Source organism: Acartia tonsa, chromosome 2 (assembly GCF_053477335.1).
Source record: "Acartia tonsa isolate MP-2025a chromosome 2, ASM5347733v1, whole genome shotgun sequence".
NCBI lineage: Eukaryota > Metazoa > Arthropoda > Copepoda > Calanoida > Acartiidae > Acartia > Acartia tonsa.
The window spans coordinates 11,823,016-11,843,958 of NC_137261.1; the positions used below are offsets into that span (position 1 = coordinate 11,823,016).

Below are 20,943 nucleotides of genomic sequence, written 5' to 3' on the forward strand. Positions count from 1 at the left end.
AGGATCCATTATTTAACCTCTGGGTCACAAACATACAACCTCCATCAGATCCTTACGGTACATTTTGCTGTTTGCTTTCTCCATGGTAAGCTGTTACACTGCAGGAAGAACTAACCTTGTATTGCACCTTGATTTATGATGTTTACCTAATTTGAATTCAAAAAAGAAAAATTAAATGAAATGGGGCCGGGGGAAGATGGGTTGTAATAACTTTTTTGTGTATGAAATGTGTAAAAAAATATTCATTCATTTAATGATAGAGAAAATTACATCTGATGAAAAATAGTTATATAGGTATAAAGAATAGAAGCAAAAATATATGTACGATCCTGAAAATATTTTCTATACATATATAAAATAGGAAGTAGTGTTTCTCTCTATTAATCTACTTGTTACTTGCGATATTTAAAAAGGGTGGACAAATGAGGACCTAAAAGTTAGTTCTCGGAAGATAATTTTTGAGTTAAATGAAGATTAAATTTCTAGTTTAAAATAGTCATACTCTTTCTTTTTCTCTTTCTAAGTTGAGTATGAGGGTATGTATAAGAAGTCAAAGGTTATTAACCCCTAAAGGCTAGGCTTGTAACCTACAAGTATAGCAGAACAGGACAGGCAATGATCAGTATAATATAATTATTAGGTTCTATCTATTTTACTTTACCTATATTTGTGAGTGGTAGGGCTCATAATTTATCATGTCTATCTGACAACTTATTTATTTCTCGTTATATTTCCTATTTTATACGTAGTTTTTATCCTTGCTGTATGTATGTCTTTAAAGACCCATTATTTGTTGTTATTTACATTGGACGGTAAAGTAAACTGATCCATGAAGTTTGTAAAATCGTTGTGTTTGTGTATTGACTAAAAAATGATTGGGTTGTACAAAATAACAGTGTCCAACCATTTCTGTGAATAATTCTAACTGCATATGGGATAGTTTTATTTATCTTAATTGTAGGATGTGTTAATTTATCGTCCATTGTCTTATGAATACTATTTGTCTTCATCACATAGACTTTGTCTATATGTATTTCTTTTCTGTTATATAAAAATTAATGAGAAAATAAGTGTTTCCTTGGAAATTCTTCTAAAACAGTTAGAAGAATTAAACCAAAAAATCAAATTAAATAATATTTTTTCTATATTTCAGAAAAAAAGTTGAAGATTAAACAAAATGATTCTTTTTTAACAGTAACTGCCACTCTAGCTTATTATAGTAAGTATTATACAATATACCTGTGTCTGTCTACTCTACAATATAAGTTGTCGGTACAAATTTTTTAAAGGTTACAATGCTTAAAATTTAAATTGAGAGAAATAGTTTAAGGTTTGATTTTTATGACAAATTTATGGAAAAGAGTCCTACTAATCAGTTTTTTTTATTTCTAGGTTACCATGATTGAATCTATATCAAAGAACATTGGTGGGAAACAGCTTTGATTTTCAACCACAATATTACAACCGTAGCAGCTCTTCAACATGGAGAAACATTTTCTTATCACTTTTTCTACCATTTTCCTTCTTTCTATTTGTAAAGGTAAACTTTTTTAAAGCACTGCTTTTATACAGTTATGGTCATCGTAAAAAAAGGCATTTTGGAATCGCTTTTTAGATTTCAAACCTTTCATGAGAAATTCACTGACAAATAGACATAACATTGATAGCACTATCATTTATTTCCTGTTGTCTAGTTTATTGCACTTTGCTTACATGGATGTTGTCATCCTAGTTAACAATTCACTAATCAGTTTTTAGACCTATCTTTTTTAAAATCTTTTTATCTATCTAAGGTGAATAATATCTTTTCCAGTATGGTTTGGAAAAAGATTACATTAATATCCGTTGGATTAGAAACGGTTCTCAGCCATATATATAGAAAAATCATATGTATATTTTATAGATAATTTTTCAAATTAAAATAAAAATCATGATAATAATAGCCTTGGCCCTCAGTTCCTGGGCGCTGACAAAACTGGTTTTAATCTTATATTTTTTCATTTTAATATCCGCGGAAAGCTTTAAATAATATGATGCAATAAATAACTATCCTCTTATTTACTTTGCACATTTTTCAAAGAATGACTTAAATTTGAATACCTTTGCCTTAATGTTAGTTTCTATTTTGAATAATTATATTAATTTTCAACCAAAAGCATTTCAGACAACTCAGTCTCACAAATTGTGAATTTGTAATTTAAAACAAAATTTAAGGAAAGATAAAGGTCGTATTAATTGAAAGTTTTAGAAGCTATTTAAAGAAGTAATTTTTCAAAAGCAAAAGGGTTAAATAAGTTCATATGAAGCCGATAAAATAGTGCTTTTAAGGTACACTTAGTATAGATCTTGGATTGGTTAAATGTGATTTTATTATAAAAAATATAATCCTTCAACAAAAAATGATTTTAAAAAAAGTATTTTGAGGAAACTTGCATTTGGTTTTTATAATTTAAACTTTTTTTTAAATGATGTTTTACTCTTCTCTATACCCGTGTTAATTTATCTCCTAGACATATTAAATTTAAGAAGAAAAAGGGAATAAAATATTAGTTATATTTTTTTAAAAGTTTACCTTTCTCCCCAGGTTAAACTTATTCATAATATAAGACATCTTTTGGTCATAATAACATGTTAAAAACCCATAGGCGAAAAAAAAACGTTACAAACATCATACATATACATAAAAAGGTAATCTAGGCTTTGCGAAAAATGCGCTGTGTATTTTAAAAGCACAATAATATTTAACGGATAGGTATAATAATCGATATCCTTATAATAAAGTAACAGGATGTCTATTTGTCTCTTTGTCTTTGTGTTTGTGTGTGTGTTTGTACCGAAGGATCTCGCTAACCGCTGAACCGATCGGGTTCTCTTTAACAGAGTAGCTTCTCATAGGTCCTGGTAGGTTTATAACTATTTTGGGGGAGGGTATAACCACCCTCCCAGGGAAATCACCCCCAAGATAAAAACGACCCCCAAAAAATTTTTTTTTTACTTTTTCTTCTAAAATAAAAATCTGGTTATCAAATTTAACTACCTCCTCCTCAAGTGCCCCTAGAGGCCTCTAGTGGGCGTAGCCGCTAGTATAATATACGTTGGTAAAAGTTGTCGACTATTTTGGTTGCTAACATCATTTATTGGTCAGTTCGTTCATCCAGCATAAGGGTAGGGGATGGGGTATAATTGGTGATTGGGGGGTATCACGATTTATCCAGCTCCGAGTTTAGAGTACATGATAATCTGGTGTAATAAAACGAGTAATAGTAAATTTATTGGTAAAACAAGAATGTATCTTTTATTCCTTAAGTTTAATATACTAAAAGAGGCGTTTTTTAAATGATCATTTGAAATGATAAACAATATTATTTTCTTAAACGAATGACGTTTTTATTGTCTTTTATCTTTTTAATTTTTGTCTTAAATATGTGAGATGTCATGACTATTGAGAAAAAACCGCAAAAAGCTGTGCATATTAAAAGATAAAATTTCATCCTTGTTTATGAAAGTTGCAATTTAATATTTTTTTGCAAAGAAAAGAAGCCAAACTAAAGATTGTTTCAAATAAAGAAACATGACAAAGATTGTAAAATAATCAGTGGTATAATTTAAAATGCAGATAAACAAGTTAGGTTAACCTCAATCGAGCACTGAAACCCCCTGTCCCTTTCTTTTGAAACAGACTTGTAATTTTTAGTTTGTTTGCTATTAATTTAGGTAAGGTAATGTTAGATATAGGGATTGAATACTTTTTTGCCCCGCAAATTTAAGGCAAGGATGTCAATGCTCTTTATTTGGGGAACAGTAAAATATGGAGTTTTAAAGGTTCAAAGATTTCAATGGATTCAAATTTTGGGGGTTACCCAAAGCATCACAAAATTTACTAGGGTGATCAACGTCCCTTTTTCTCCCGCCCATCTTGAACGTTCCTTGGCTGTTTATTTTTTGATTGAGACATATTTAGGGAAAGCACCGATAAGCTTTTAGAAAAAAATTAATGAAAATTGTCCACATCCCTTCCTAAACATGATTAGTCTCACATTTTCAAACATTTTATAATAACATACAATATTTTTTTACCATGAGATAGATATAAAATATCTAATTTATAAACTGTAAAAACAATATTTATAATAATGTTTTTTAAAAGAAGTTTTTAAGCTAAGCTTTAAAAAAATCATTTATCCTGTAAAAGTGACATCTGTGTGTCAGTATCAAATAATCTACTATTTTTTTACCTTTCGGTTACCAGCTCCTTAGTTTTAGGGTAGCAGAAGTCACCTTTTTTTTTAGTTTTGCCCATTACCAAAAATTATTTCAGATAAAAATTCTGTAAAAGGTGTATTCTAGAAAAAAACAAACATTATTTTCTCTTTTACACTTGTAAAAAATGTATTTTGCAATGTACAAGTATCTATCCATGGGGATTTAGTGCTCTAGGGTTTGGACCAAAACAATTTACAGTTTTTATAGAATTACTGTAACGTAATGTCGTATTCCATAAAATAAAAAGTAATCTAACCAAACTCAAAAGCAAAATATTGTTGTGTTGACTAAATTGTTATTATAATTTGAGAATAGATATAATAGAATTGTAAAGATTATATTTATATAAGATTCTCCATTTTCTGAGCAATATCAGATCAGATCGAGTGGAACCTAACAGGAAGGTGTGAGGATGATAATTAAAGCAACACTTTTCTTTAAGATATGTAGCCTTGTATCTTATTCACTTAACACATGAAACTTCATAATTTGCAAATATTGAAGTGTTTAATTCCTATATAAAAAAATATTAGTTCATTATGAAAGAGTTATCTTATTTATCTTTGTAGAAAAAAGAAATAATCTATAATTTGCAAAGATGTATGGATAGATAGATGAGTTAATGTACAAAAATGTAATGCATCCTATTAAAACAACTTTTCCAGTATTTCTATCCAAAATGGTCTCAACTAAGAATAATAAAATAGAAAGCTTATTCTTTCATGCAATAGCCTAGCCTAAACCATTCATATTGAATATAAAATCTTTTTATAAATTTATTATACCTCATTTTATCTCTTAGTTCAAATTTGAACTAGTAAATACCTAATTATACCAGTCTTATTCTATGACCAGGTGCGTTGACAGAAATTTGTTAGAAGGTGTAAGTCATGAGAGGTGTAAATATGGGAAGGGGTCCTTTCAAGTGTCTAGTTATGTTGGTGTTGATACACTATACGCTATTATTACACCCACCCTTTTTATGACCTGTAAGAGCTGGTTAAAAACAACTCCTTGTCCTTTTTGTAGGAACATCCAGAAAAATTATAACTTTTATTATAAGATTTTCCAGACGAGCATTTTTGACCTTACGAAAGCTGTTAAATTGAAATGATGTGAACATAACATAGAAAATAAAAATAATCATCATGCAAATCTCAAAACTAAACCATAATGGATCTTTTTGAATCTATGATTATGTTAAGTTGAGGTGAAAATATTACAATTTTTAGAATGTTTGGAATTCCTAAATTTTACACTTTAGCCTCAACTTTTTGCATAAACTAAGTTTTTACAACAAAAGAATTTTAAAAAGGTATATAAATTGTATTTTAATTGCACAAAATTTAGCATCTTAGCATTTCATTTGATCAATTAATAGATCTACTAATCTATCAATATCTACCTATTCTAGGAGAAGAGACTACTAAAGAGCATACTAGATTACTATAACATAATATTAATGAACCTATTTATCTATCTATCTAGAGACAACATGAGGCCCCCAGGAGAAGAGACTGCTAAAGAGCCTACTAGATGACTATAACATAATGAACCTATTTATCTATCTATCTAGAGACAACAGGAGGCCCCCAGGAGAAGAGACTTCTAAAGAGCCTACTAGATGACTATAACATAATGAACCTATTTATCTATCTATCTAGAGACAACAGGAGGCCCCCAGGAGAAGAGACTTCTAAAGAGCCAACTAGATGACTATAACATAATGAACCTATTTATCTATCTACCTAGAGACAACAGGAGGCCCCCAGGAGAAGAGACTACTAAAGAGCCTACTAGATGACTATAACATAATGAACCGGCCTGTATTGAATGAATCAGACCCACTGGTCTTAACTTTTGGGGTCACCCTGCAACAAATCATAGATGTGGTAAGATGTGTTTTTTAATCTATATTTTTAAAACTGACATTGGAAATGGACAATAGATGATAAATTAGACTTCTCAAAATATTTACCCTGTAAAATTCTACTTTTGTTATCTTGAAATACTAATTTAAGATCTTTGGTGAGATTTATCTTCTAAAGTTTCTTCAGTTTTAACATAAATTAATCACAAAACATAAAATATTTAACTATCTTCTATCTATAAAAAGGGTAGGAATAGGAAAATTCCATTTTAGTAACATCAATTGTTGTAGTTTTATATTTTGTGATTATAATTTATGTACCATATAAGCAAGATTCAAGATATTAAAAAACAAGAAATAGGGAGCTCCAATTTGAATTTAAAACTTTTATTAGGGAGAAAAAATAATTGATCAGAGCTTTTGTTCAAGTTTTGATTTTTAACACTTTTAGATTTTAAATCAAAATTACTTAAAACTTGATCTAAAGCTCTTGTACTAAAAATTTATTAATTAATGAGTGATTTTCTTTGATGAAACCTGTCTTATACAAACATACTTCAAAATAGAATACTATAGCAAATATGCACATAGATTATCAACTATTTGAAACTACAAACACAATATTTCCAAAGCACAATACATACCATACAGCTATTCTTACCAAACATAGCAATAATTGTTCAATGAAATAGTTTTTGAAAGTGAATTCTTCAGGGATCGGAAGCCTCACGTAAGCCGCGTGTAAGCCTCAGTGAAATCGTGATTTTATCACTATAAAATTCAGCTGGATGTATAAAACGGCTCTTTAGCAGACAATCCTTCTTTCTTAAATTTTTTTTTCTGCTCACAAGCAGGTTTAAAACTGAGGCTTATGCGCGGCTTACGTGAGGCTTCCGATCCCTGGAATTCTTCAGGTTTGCTTTCATTTTAAAAGTTTTATATGTAGTGGCGTGCAGAGGATTTGCCAGGGGGTGCAAAAGCGAACCAGAAAATAGTTACACCTCCCTTAACCTCAATCGAGGGGGGGGGGGGTCTAGGGGTTGAGAGCTTTTGGGTGGTGCATTACAGAAAAAAAGAGAGCTGCATTTTTAGTGGATCCATCCCTTTAGGTGTCCACCCATTCACTTAAAAGTTCAAAAAGTGTTCTAGTATTGAGGGCGTGTGGTTTTTCTAAACTGGACACCCCCTTGGCTGTATTAGGGTGGTGTTTCAGGGTGCTGTAGGTCCTAGTCAAGGAGGGTACAAGGGTTAGACTCCTAGGGGGATGTTTCTACCCCCTTAATTTTGCAGGGAGGTTGATACAACTCCCCTCTGCACGCCTCTGGTTATTTGTAAGCAAAAAAGTAATTTACTTCAATACATATTTCTATTTTAAACACCAACAACTTGCACTTGATTTATGTTTAAGACATCTAATCTTTAAAATACCCTTTCTAAATATACTAAATTTAGTTATCAAATTATTATTTATTTATTACAAAATTTATTATTTTTTAAATCTTTCAAAATAGCCAAGAAAGTTCTTGTTCATGGATTTATTAAAATCGATGCCAAATAGATGAAAAGTTACGGAGAATTAAGTTTCTAAATCAAAGATTTTCAAATCATAGTTAACAAATAATTAAAATACATCTACTTCAAACAAAATTTTGATTTTAAAAATGTAAATTAAATAAAAAAATATTTCATTCATTAAATTTTATCTCATAATGAAATGTTGAAGATATACCTTTTACTTATAAATGATAAATAATGATTTTTACTATATCTAATTGCTTCCTATGAAACAAATAAAAGCTTTTCTTGATATCGGTCACGAGTTTTTACTGGATTTACGAATTTTTGGAATAGGACAAAAAGGTCTTCAGTTGGTAAACTAAATTTATGTGAAAATCTTCATTAGAAGAAATACTTTCTTACATGTTGGTATTCTTAAATGCAGTAAGGGTTTTTCTAGTATGGCGTTGAAACCGATTGATATCTGCTGGATTTAAACCGGTTCTCAGTTATACTGAAAAATCATGTATAACATCCTATTACAGATAGCTTTCCACGAAAATATAATTAAATAAGTTTGTTTAAGTCTTAAAATATTTTTCATTTTAATTTCCGTGTAGAAATGTCTATAATAATATGCGATAAATAACTATTCATACTTTCAAAATTTTAAGATAATCTAACCACTACTTTAACAGAATTTAAATATTTAAACATGGTTACATAACATGCAAAAATCTTGCGAGTAAATCCTATTTCTTAAATGTAAAACCTTTGATTCTATTTGAGTAAGACTCTATAAGAGAGAAAGAAAACCTTTAACACTTTTATCCGTGACAATAGATGGAGATAAAAAGAACAAGAACAATTGCATTCCTTTATGAAGAAAAAGTGTTTTAAAATTGAAATTTCAATAGTCAATGTCCAATGTTTGCCATTGTTCATGACTTTATTGATAATTGACATACCATTATAACAATTAATATTGGCATTATTTATACTGGCTATACATACATATTTAAATAGAAGTCGTCAATTATCTAGTTAAGTATATAGCAAGGTATAGCTATGATTCTGTAGGTAGAATGTTGGTTATGGAAACGCTATACTCCTTAATATTGCAAGGTTGTCCTATCAATTTGTAACTGTGATTGCTCTTTTGGTGCATGCACTTTGCTGGGTGTTCCATAAAAAAAGTTATGATATTAAATTATGAAATATCTAGGTAAGGAAAACTAGTGTGAGCTAAAGAAAGATTAAGTTTATTTCAATGACCTTTATCTGGAATTCCTTTACTCTTGAAATTTTCTAAGAGCAAAGACGTTTCCAAAGTTGATAAATTTTCATTGTTTTCCAAAAGAGAAATAAGCTCTTTGTATTCAATGTACTTTAATATTGCACAAAAGAAACATGCGCTACATTGTACGCACACTGAAATCTGGCGTTCAATTGAGAAGAAAAGAAGAAATATCATTTTTGAAAGGAGGAATATAGATTTTTTTATTTCAATCTTTTTTAATGAATACAAATTACAAAAGGTTTGATATCAAAATAATAAATATAATTTTCAGACAATTGTTTCATTTTTAGAATCTTTTGTTTAAGATTTTCTTTCTTATAATGTTAGGACAAATCAAGTAAATGTTAATCTAATTGAATTTTATTTATTAAAACTTAAAAGGTTTTGAATTTAGAGTTTTTTCTTCAAATAAACTTCAAAGTTAAATAAAGCTTTCAAGTTTAATTTATTTTTGACCTTGTAACCATCGTAAATAATTGTTTATACTGAAATACATTTAGATTAAAATCTAAAAGAGCTTAACTTCTGAAACAAAACAAACCACTTAAACAGTTGGGGAGTTGAATCCATTTTTATAGAAGCAGAAATAGATTTTTGTTATCTACCATTCCAGTCTTTCCTCTCTTGGTGATGAATCATGATATTATCAATGCTGATACGATTTTTGAAATGTACCACAAGAGAGGCAAAACTGGAATGGTGGTTTACACTTTTAACATCGACATAATTGAAATCATACAAACTATTTTTAAATTATGTTAATCGTAGGAATGCTATTTATAATTTAAAAATTTTTATGTAAAATAAAAATAATAACTAGAATATACTATTACTATTATGTCGATTTAAATAAGGAAATCAATGTTTATGAATACGCTGATATTTAAACATAAATATACCATTCCAGTTTCGCCTCTATTGAATGTAGAATGGTACGTTTCAAAAATCGTATCGGCGTTGATGATGTCATCACCAAGAGAGGGGGAAGTGGAATGGTAGATTACCTTTTTTAGAGGGTCAAAACCGTAATCATAGATTATATTTCTGCTTCTATAAAAATGGATTCAGCTCCACAACTGTTAAACCTTTTCTAGTCTATCTCCTTTTTTTATCTAACTACATATTTTTTTGCCTGGAAACTTAAGCTGTGCCCCTGGATGCTTGTATGGGAACTAAAGGGAACAGATGAGGGGAGTTCTACCTCCAACTTTAAATTTTAGTTTTAAAAAGAGTAAATATTTTGTGGAGTAATTTTTTCTAGTAGCAAAATCTCTTGGCAGGGGTATGGGTAGCGTTTCAAATATAGTTAAAACCTTCCTCGAACCTTTTATCGACTGTAAAGGAAGGATAAGAAAACCATTTTGGTTCACCGGTTAGCGCTACATACACACTCACACACACACACACACACACACACACATACAGAAAGACAGGAATACATCCAGTTACTATATAAGAAGTTAAAAACAAAAAAAAATAGATAAAAAAAACTAGAGAATAACATTAAAGCCTTTTCATTTTCTTCAAAAAAGCTGAAAATAAATACAATAGTTAAAACGATTCTAACAGGCTCATTTTTTATTTAAGATATTTATTACGGACATACCACGAGTTTTAAGAAATTTTCTCTTCTAAAAAGTTTATATCAAGACGAATGCATTGCTGTCAAAAGTGCATAAATGTTGATAAATAGTCTTCGACTTTCAGAGATTTCATATAGATCGAGGTCAAGTAACTAATTCTGTACTAGGTAGCCTGCTCAATAAATCCTTGTTTTAATTTTTAATGCGAAGCTTTTCTGTATCGGTTCGTCCGTATTTAGCTCTTTTCATTAAAATATATATTTTTAAATTGTCCTATGGCTTTGAAACTTTTCATGATTATTCCTATTATACAATTTAGAAAGCGAAGCAATTCTATTACTGTTACCAGAAAGTCCGTACGTCCATCTAAAACATGATGATTTTTTCTGACAACAATTTTGTTGTATGATAGAATTATCCTATTCATCTGAATTTTCTAATAGTGATTCCTAGGAAAACATTGTACAATATTATAAGGGACGAGGTATCACATAGCCCGGGCCTGAGAAACCCAGCAATAGGGTATTTTAATTTCCCGCCTAATTTTAAAGGTCTCAATGTTAATTATTAGGGTTGAACACCCTGAACAGCGCTAATAAGCATAGATAGAATTTTTAAACTGCTTTGTTATTTTGTGCCAAAATATTCAAATAATTTTGAAAAAATATGTTGAGTTTTTAAAAAAAACTGATTGAAATGCTCAAAAATGGTAATTTATAAAAAAAAACTTACTAAAATAGACATTTTATTATTGTTGGTATTACTAAAGCATAAGTGATAATGATATTTACCCACCCTCATTAAGAGAATTTATTATACATGCCATATAATTCCCTTTCCTAATGTATCCCCTCCCCTCTCCCCAGTTATCTTCACACAATCTACAAAGAAGAAACAGGAAATATGATAGTGGACCGAATAATGTCATTTCTTGCGGTCGTACTTTGTCATCGTCATGTTGAAAGGGTGACGTAAATTTCATGATTTGAGAGAAATACTACCTAATATTATAGCGAATTAGATAATATAACCAGGGTTGTCATTTTGGGCGGACGCTTTTGGGCGGGCAGTTTTGGGCGGGCGGTTTTGGGCTGCCCAATATAAGGCCCTTTTGGGCAGTTTTGGGCACCCCCCTTTTAGGGGTAAGAGAAAAAGGGGAGGGGGTTAAAAAAGAGGGGGGGCGGGCCTATTTTTTGGGTGATATCCTTATACTAAAGTAACAGGATGTGTGTCTGTTTGTTTGTTTGTTTGTGTTTGTACCGAAGGATCTCGCTAACCGCTGAACCGATCGGGTTCTCCTTAACAGGGTAGCTTCTTATAGGTTCTGGGAAGGTTTATAACTATTTTGGGGGAGGGTACCACCACCTTCCTAAGAGAAATCGCCCCTAGAAAAAAATTACACTCTCCCCAAAACTTTTTTAAAAATTTTTGAAAACTAAAAATAAAAATGGGGGGAGGAAACCCACTCCCCCCCCCCAAAAAAAAAAAAATATTCCCCCCCCCAATTTTTTTTTACTTTTTCTTTTTAAATCTAATATAATAATTGGATTATCAAATTTGACTCTTCCCTCCTCAAGTGCCCCTAGAGGCCTCTAGGGCCGTAGCCGCTAGTTAACTATATAAATTAGTAAGCTTTTTTGTAACTAGAGAAGGATTTTGCTAACTGCTGAACCGATATGGTTCTCCTTTCCAGTGGAGCCTTTATGGGTCCTGAGATGGTTTTAGGCTATTTTATTTCTAATAATAAGTCTAGGTATGGTTCTAGGCTATTTTACATCCTTTTTATATGCTTTTTACGACATTTGCCCTAAAAGGGTGCCCAAAACCACTTTTGGGCGCCCAAAACCCGCCTAAAACCCTTTTGGGCAATTGGGCCGCCCAATATCAAAAAAAGTGCCCAATTCGACAACCCTGAATATAACAAGCAAAGCTTTTATTTTACAGAGAAAAATAGTAAATCAAATAGAGAAAACTGGGATCTTAAATTCCTTCAACATGATGCATGACGGCGTACGACCGCGATAAATAGTATAGCTGTCTTATGTGACTACCCTACTATCATTTACTCACCTTATCAAATGTGTCCCTCCCCTATCCCTGCTACCCTTTCCTTCACCACACACGCTTGGTTTTTTATTAAATGAATAAGTTAGGGTACAATGTTTGGCACTTTCGATATAAGTAAATGATAATAAAAAACCCATAGAATGCGATAATAACTTCAGAAAAATCGAAGAAAATAGTTTTAATACTTAATTAACGTTTTTAAGTTTTTCTTCAAAAAGTTTAGATAAGATGCCTTTAAAAGTCGTCTATGATTTTGTCAGGGATAAAAATGTAACTTTAAAATAAGAATTACAACATATTTTTTCAATTAGTACAAAGTAAAATTTTGAACATTTTATTGATCAGTATATTTTTTAAAATGTGAAGTAGAAACCTGAATATTTTATCATGAAAATTGTGTTATGATTTGATTGTCTGCTAGATTACAAGAAAAAAGATACTGACAGTACTTGTTGGTTCTTTAAAAATAATTAGGTAGATTACTTTCAGAACCCCTCTTTTTGCAACGTTATTTCAATAGAACAGAGCCGTAGTCTTAGTGTACTCAATATCTAGACAGCCAACCATTGTTTTAGAATTGTTCAATTTTTTTAACTTCTGATAAAAACAGAATTAATGGTATTTTTGTAAATATTATACCTCCAAGAAATGGCTATACTTCCCAATCATATGTTGTGTGATATTTAAGAGGAATTATTTTGATATAATGTCATTAAAATATTCGTTAAAAAAAGTGCTATTCTAGCTTATACTTTACATTTTAATGTGTATGATAATTCAAATAAAAGATAATGAAGATTTATATTATATTTAATTGTTATAATTATAAAGAAAAACCTGGAAACAGTAAAAAACTGACTTTATTTTATTGACGTAGGGAAAATTTTGTCAAATATTTGAATAAAAAAACACTATAAAACAAAATAAATTATTTTTAATATAGTCACAAAAAGGCTTAATGAGTTTAGGAAATATTTCATTCACTAATCATGTCATTTAAACTCTATTACACAGAATACATTGTAAAAAGATGTTCTCGTTTTAATTTTAAGTAATTTGAAATGCATTTTAATACCTTTTAATGATTTATTTTTTGAAACATCTTTTTATAAAATGTTATTGATTTTTGAAGTTATATGTTAAAATGTTTTTAAATTTTGTTAACATTTTGTTTTAAATGTAGAAAATTGGTAATTCTAAACATTCAAAAAATGATTTTATTAAATTTTCATCACTTAAATTGCATGTTTGATGAAATTTTCAACTGATAATTCAAGAAAAATCGTTTAAGTTTTATTATATTTTACTTTGAAATGTTAAAAAAATATAATTATTGTCAAAAATGTGGAAGTTATACTTTCCTCAAAAAAAGACCTAAAACATGCAAATTAACACGTGTAATGAGATTTTTTTTCTTTCAGGTTTAATTTTAAGTAATTATTGATATTTTTTGTAAAAAGGATTTTATATAAAAAGTTTTAAAACTCGAGTTATGTAGTGGTTCTAAAAAAGGTTGCGAATTTATGCAATTTTCTTGCAAAAAAAATTTTCTAGGATTTTAAAAATAGCAAAGGGTGTTATTAGACGTACTTACAGATACAATTGCAAAGTCATTTTGGCCAAACACTAAAATAAAGTTTTGACATCTGAGGGTCCAACCGTGCACAAACAAAAAAAAACCTCTCAAATTTCAAAATGTTCCCCCTTCCATGGCAATGGTGTTCATATATTAAATTTAAATAAAAATAGGAAATGCTCATAGATAGAATGGTGTGAAAGAGTCTAAACTATCTTAAAATATGCAATATTTTTGTATTCTTCTAATATTTAAGTTAACGACCTTTAAGGGTCCCCACAGAATTTAATTACTGAAATACTAAAAGCTAGGAGTAATGTTATTACTTATTATATGGAAAATATAATTGACAAAGGCATGACCAATTAACTCTAAGTCTAAACAATGACGCCTCTTAAATGTTTTCCCTGCTGTAAAGAATTGACACTAATTAACAAGTAATGATGAACTGAAATTAGTTTCCGAATGTGAACACATTTTCCTAGGTGATTCTCAATCCTATCTCAATAGTTGCTACTAGCTAAAAAACCTTCAAACTTCAAAAAAAAATCAAAATTTGAATGTATTAACGATTTATACATTATACATTCAAAGTTTTAATTTTTCAAATTTTGATTTTTTTTTTTAAGTTTGAAGGTTTTTTAGCTAGTAGCAAATATTGAGATAGGATTGGGAAACACCTAGGAAAATGTGTTCACATTCGGAAACTAATTTCAGTTCACCCAAGTGAATATGATAAGGATTGCATACAGGTCAGCTAATTAATAGGCTAGCAAATTCATGTTTTACACAATCAAAAAACTAAATTAATTTACCTTAATTAAACTAATTTATTTTGCGATAAAACATCAAAATAGATATTTTCAAGTTTTTAAAAATGCAAGTAAAGAGTGAAGCTACTTCAACTCCAATATTCCCTCTGTCATCTAAAAATGTAAACTTGTTTTAAATATACAATGCAAAAATCCGATGAAAATTATATCATATAAAAATTTTATCAAACAAGGATGACAACATCCATAAAAGCGAAGCACTGAAACGGTAGGACAAACATACATAAACACTTTTATAGTGTCAGAACTGAATAATCAGAATATAAATGTAAAAGATTCTAAGCAAAATTGTAAGTAAATTTGTTAAAAACTGCTTGATACAGGATAATGTTTATGGACATACTCACATTTTTATGACTTGATTATAGAGTTGCTTTGCTTATAATATAATACTTTGTTGTCCCAGGAATCAGTTTACCAAAACTCTAATCAATCAGATAATTAGATCACATACAAATTTGTTGTTAAAAAAGTAAAAAAATCAACATGCTTAAAATGGACGTACGGACATTCTGATAGTGATTATAGAGTTACTACGCTTTCTAAATCGTACCTAAATATTACAGGAATCACTATACAAAGTTTGAAATCGATAAGAAAAATCTAACATGCCTAAATTAACGAAAAAAAGGTTATCCGTTACAGACGTTAGGACCAACTCTAATTATGGAAAAGCTTCGCTTTTAAAAATAGAAAATCAGCATGTTCTAAATCGTACCTAACTGTTCATCATGCAAAGTTTGAAATCAATAGGACAGTGCTAACATGTTTAAATTAACCAAAAATAGTTCAATGTCACGGACGGATTAAACCCACTTTAATTTTAGAAAAGCTTGGTTTTTAAGAATGTACATTAAATAATTTAACAGCTGAGTTTCATCATGTTAAGTAAATCAATTTTATTCAAAGATCTTAAGAGATAAGACAATGGATGATAAAGTGATATCAATTAAGATAAAGTATGAGTCATAGACGTCTATGGGGGGGGGGGGGGTAATGGGGTGATCAATGGAAGAAAAAAAGTTAAAAGTCGGGGATAGGTCAATGGAAGAAAAAAAGTTAAAAGTCGGGGATAGGTCAATAGAAGAAAAAAAGTTAATAGTCGGGGATAGGTCAATGGAAGAAACGAAAATTAATAGTCGGGGATAGGTCAATGGAAGAAAAAAGTTTAATAGTTGAGGATAGGTCAATGGAAGAAAAAAAGTTAAAAGTCGGGGATAGGTCAATGGAAGAAAAAAAGTAAATAGTCGGGGATAGGTCAATGGAAGAAAAAAAGTTAATATTCGGGGATAGGTCAATGGATGAAAAAAAGTTAATAGTCGGGGATAGGTCAATGAAAGAAAAAAAGTTAATAGTCGGGGATAGGTCAATGGAAGAAAAAAAGTAAATAGTCGGGGATAGGCCAATGGAAGAAAAAAAGATTAATAGTCGGGGATAGGTCGATGGAAGAAAAAAAGATTAATAGTCGGGGATAGGTCGATGGAAGAAAAAAAGATTAATAGTCGGGGATAGGTCAATGGAAGAAAAAAGGTTAATAGTCGGGGATAGGTCAATGGAAGAAAAGAAAATTAATAGTCGGGGATAGGTCAATGGAAGAAAAAAGTTTAATAGTTGGGGATAGGTCAATGGAAGAAAAAAAGTTAAAAGTCGGGGATAGGTCAATGGAAGAAAAAAAGTTAAAAGTCGGGGATAGGTCAATGGAAGAAAAAAAGTTAATAGTCGGGGATAGGTCAATGGATGAAAAAAAGTTAATAGTCAGGGATAGGTCAATGGATGAAAAAAAGGTTAATAGTCGGGAATAGGTCGATGGAAGAAAAAAAGGTTAATAGTCGGGGATAGGTCAATGGAAGAATAGGGTTAATATTGAGAAGTAAGATAACGTAGAATATAATTTTTTAGGTGGTGCCTGCACCACCAATTCACTAGTTCATTATATACAAGAATCTACAGGGATAAGAAAATGGCTGATAAATTAATGATAAATTCTTAAAGTTACCCCTTATGTAGATTAAAATTAGTGGCTAAAATGTATGAATACTAAACTTAAGTAGTGTCATAAATCCCCCCCCCCCTCCATGAACTTCCTCTCGATTCAAAATCACGTCATAATATATATAACGACCCCCCCCCTTTTATTAACACGGTATATTTATTATTATTATTATTAATAACAACCCCGGTGCACAATGTTCTGTCTCAATTAAACTAACCCCCCTCCCCTTGAAGGAGTCTTAGAAAATGCCATTTCTCGCGGTCGTTGCGGTCATACGTCATGTTGGAGGGTGGCGCAAACTTCAGCTCTTTGATATCGCGATTTGAGAAAAAATTTATCTTGATTTCATAGCGAATCAAATAATCTTGCAAGCCTTAAATAGTAAATCAAATTGTGAAAACTAAGATCTTACATTTATGTCACCTTTCCAACATTTCATATGACTGCGTACGACCGCGAGAAATGGCATGCTATTAAACTGATTATTATTATCCCCTTTTCCCTACCTTAAAATCCAATTTGAGGGCAATTTCAAACCGGAATAATTTACCTTGAAATTGGTGGGAATCCCAAAATATGAACTTTAAATCTTATTACTGGGTTTTTGAAGCGGGGCATTCCCATTATAAGTGTTATTATTCGTTTCTCCTTTCTTCTGATTTTAGAGCTGTAATTTTATGGATGTTGTCATCCTTGTTTTATTTACATTTCTTATTGTGAGTTTTAAGACTATTTGTCTTCAACAATGATGAGAGTTTTACTTACTATTTATTTACAGTCTCTGTAATTCTTTTCTACCCACAAAATCTGTAGGTAACGGTTGCCGACTTTATATTTTATTTTAAAACTTTAAGCTATACTAACAGTGTGGTATGTCCAAGATTACATTTGCTTATTATCAGCTTTTGCTAGAGTACGGTACTTATTTACTTTATGAACTTTATCTACTTTATTTTTTAGGAAATATTTACCCCCACCATTAGACGTCTGAAATGGGAATTATTTTAATGTTATTCTTCACAACAGTTGGCAAACCTATTATGAACTTTTTGTTTCTCAAATTTAGAGAATTTTTTACAATAGATGGCAACCCTATTATTAACTATTATATCTCTAAAAAAATTTGAATCTATTAAAAATAATTGGCAACCCTATAATGAACTATTTGTTTGCTCCAATTTAGATCAGTGCTTTTCTTTACAACTGTAAACAATGTCCAACCACTTTTTCAGAGTAATTGATTTTTTAATAGAACAGCTACTCTACAACTATGGTAGAAACTGCCATAGATGTCCAAGAGTGGGGGTAAAAATTTGTTTGCCCTTATCAAACTTTGGAAGCCCTTACTCTAACCCTTTTATTTCTTTAAAAATACATTATATTTCCTAACATATATCTAACATAGTGATGGCATAAAAATAAAATATTTGATCGGTGGTGCTACCTTTAAATAAAGATAGCTATAAACCTTCCCAGGACCTATGAGAAGCTATACTGTAAAATTGAACCGTATCGGATCTTGTTATCAGGTTTAAGATACGTTAAAAATTGTTGACAAATTTGTCCTTGATTTTTACAATGTTGAAGCTGTCTATACACTTACCACTCACACTTCAGTTGGTGTGCAATCATTTCCGTGTTACGTCATAAATATTTAAAATAGATCAGTAAATATTTAAAATTTAAAACAAAACAATAAATTAGAGGAATTATTTCTTGCTATTATGAAGACTTTACAAAGTTTCGGTATTTCTAGAAGTATTAATTTGTTATTCTGATAATTTAACAATTTGTTAAGTTTAGCGGAAAGAAAGCACACCCTGTCCTCCTCTCTATTTTAAGATTAATTAATCTTAGTGTTACTTTACAATACGAGGGAGAATAGAACACAGGTTCAGGTTTATTACATTTATAGTCTAGTATGTAAATAAATTTAGGTGGATTTCTAGCATTCTTTTATTAACTTGGATGGCAAACTAACATTAGATAATATCATCATTTGATTAGCTTTTTCAGTCATGCTTTCTGGATCTTTAAATCATTCTAATGGTGATTTAGATCGGGGTGCGCAGAATTTCAGCCAATAACAGGGCGACATTTTTAAAATGCCGCGCTGTGATTGGCTGAAATTTGGCGCACCCCGATTTGGTTCACCACTAAAATGATTTAAAGATCCAGCTCTGAAGGTTCGGGAGTGTTTTGAAATCTGTTTCCGAAAAAATGTTGTTTAACAACTGTTTTAATTGCTATCAAATGCTTTGTTAAATTTAAACTTACTTGCAATGACATAATCGGTATGTTATTACTTGAATGTTTTAACAGATTTCCATGTACTCTAATAAAGTGATGCTCGCAGCTAGATAAAATAACGATTTCACCAATCTACCCCTTTTACCTAATCCACTTCCCTCCTACTAGATGAACGACCTGAATTATAAAGGATGTTCATAATAGCAAGCTGAACTGACGACTAGTTTTTTAGAAAAAAGTAAATGTTTAATTTTTATTCCTACATCAAATAAAAGAAAAAGCTCGACTTGGCCAATATAATCTGATGTACCATTACAATAAAGTATCTTCGCTCCCAAAAGTAATGTTTTCAAACGCATTAATGAACATTGTAACAATATATGCCTTGAAAGTTGTTAGTTGTCAAACTTTGTCTATTACTATATGTACAGCAAATTCTACTTATATTATAAGTGTACATTTTGTAAGATAAAATATAGAATGAGTAAAGTGTAAATGCAGAATATATGATCCATCATAAGAATGTTATAAAAGATAGGGCATAGATAGAATGATCGATAATCAGGAAAAATCACAGAATGATATTTGAAAGAGATTCTGGTCAATATTAAGCCATAACACCTTAAAAAACAGAAAAAAATTGTATTACCCAAAAACTTTCCATTCCTTAGAGTATTACTGTTCAAAAGTAATTTTCTCGTTTATTAGCTTAAATTTATTTTGTTGTGTAACATATGTTACTTTGTAAATGCCTAAAACTTTAGTTTCATTTGGTTTTAATTCCCCCCTCCCCTATAACTTTCCCCCCTTTAATAAAAAAAATTGGAAATCTACTAGGATTCAATTTATGAAATAAAATAAAGACTAAAGTATAGAAAGGCATTGCTTTTATAATCTCATAGATTAATAAAATTTATTAAAAGACGCTTGTTATAGTGCCTATAAATAAAAAGGGGATTAATTAAAAACTTTTGGCCGAAAATTTATTATCATTTTGAACTTGATATGTTACATATCATTCTGGGATTTGAATGTAAAGGAATTTATTATCAATGATACTCGGGGTGTTTTATCATTGTAGCAAAATTTGTAGGACAGAATAGAACAACATACAAAATACAAATACTAGTAGCAGATTGAAAATTTGATTTAATTTTAGGTATAGAATAGGAAGCAGCTTATGGTGTCTCCAAAAAAGTGGATAAATGTTGCATCTCTTAGCCGAACTATCCCAAATGATGTTACATTAAAGGGGAATATGACGTAAATCGACATTGTTTGGCCTAACGTTGGAAAATTTGTCCACCTTTTTGGAGACACTATAAGCTTCTTCAATCAAAAATTGCCTATCTTCGTTATTGAGAATTTTAATTTTCTTTTCTGTTGGACTACATAGAATATATGTAAAGGATGTATAGCAATAGCATTATAAACTTGTACATGCAGGATGTAACTTTAATTTCCTTTTCCTCAAATTTTCACAGTTTCTTTAGATTTAACATTTCTTTGCCTTGTATTCCTAATTTTGGTCCAATGGCACCCAATAGTTGTGTGGGGCTAGTATAGCCTAATTTTACAAAATAACGTTATCTAAAAAAGGTGTAATTCTTTGATTTTTACAATTCTGATTACGTTAATAGTCTTTTTGGTAATAAGGTTAAAAATACATTTTGAATGTCCGTTGGTTTATTAATTTTGCAATGGGGTTGAA

The 20,943-nt window shown here is 30.3% G+C and overlaps 1 protein-coding gene across 5 annotated transcripts in view; it reads left to right on the forward strand.

Moving 5' to 3' along the window:
• The first annotated feature begins 1,140 nt into the window (after positions 1–1,140).
• Positions 1,141–20,943, forward strand: part of nAChRalpha6 (nicotinic acetylcholine receptor alpha6) — a 70,548-nt gene continuing 50,745 nt past the window's right edge. For all 5 annotated transcript variants that reach the window (XM_080146242.1, XM_080146266.1, XM_080146259.1 and 2 more), the window contains exons 1-3: positions 1,141–1,219; positions 1,393–1,540; positions 6,016–6,155. In XM_080146242.1, the coding sequence (XP_080002368.1) occupies positions 1,483–1,540; positions 6,016–6,155 (198 nt within the window). In that variant the 5' untranslated portion in view covers positions 1,141–1,219; positions 1,393–1,482. The remainder of the gene's footprint in view (positions 1,220–1,392; positions 1,541–6,015; positions 6,156–20,943) is intronic.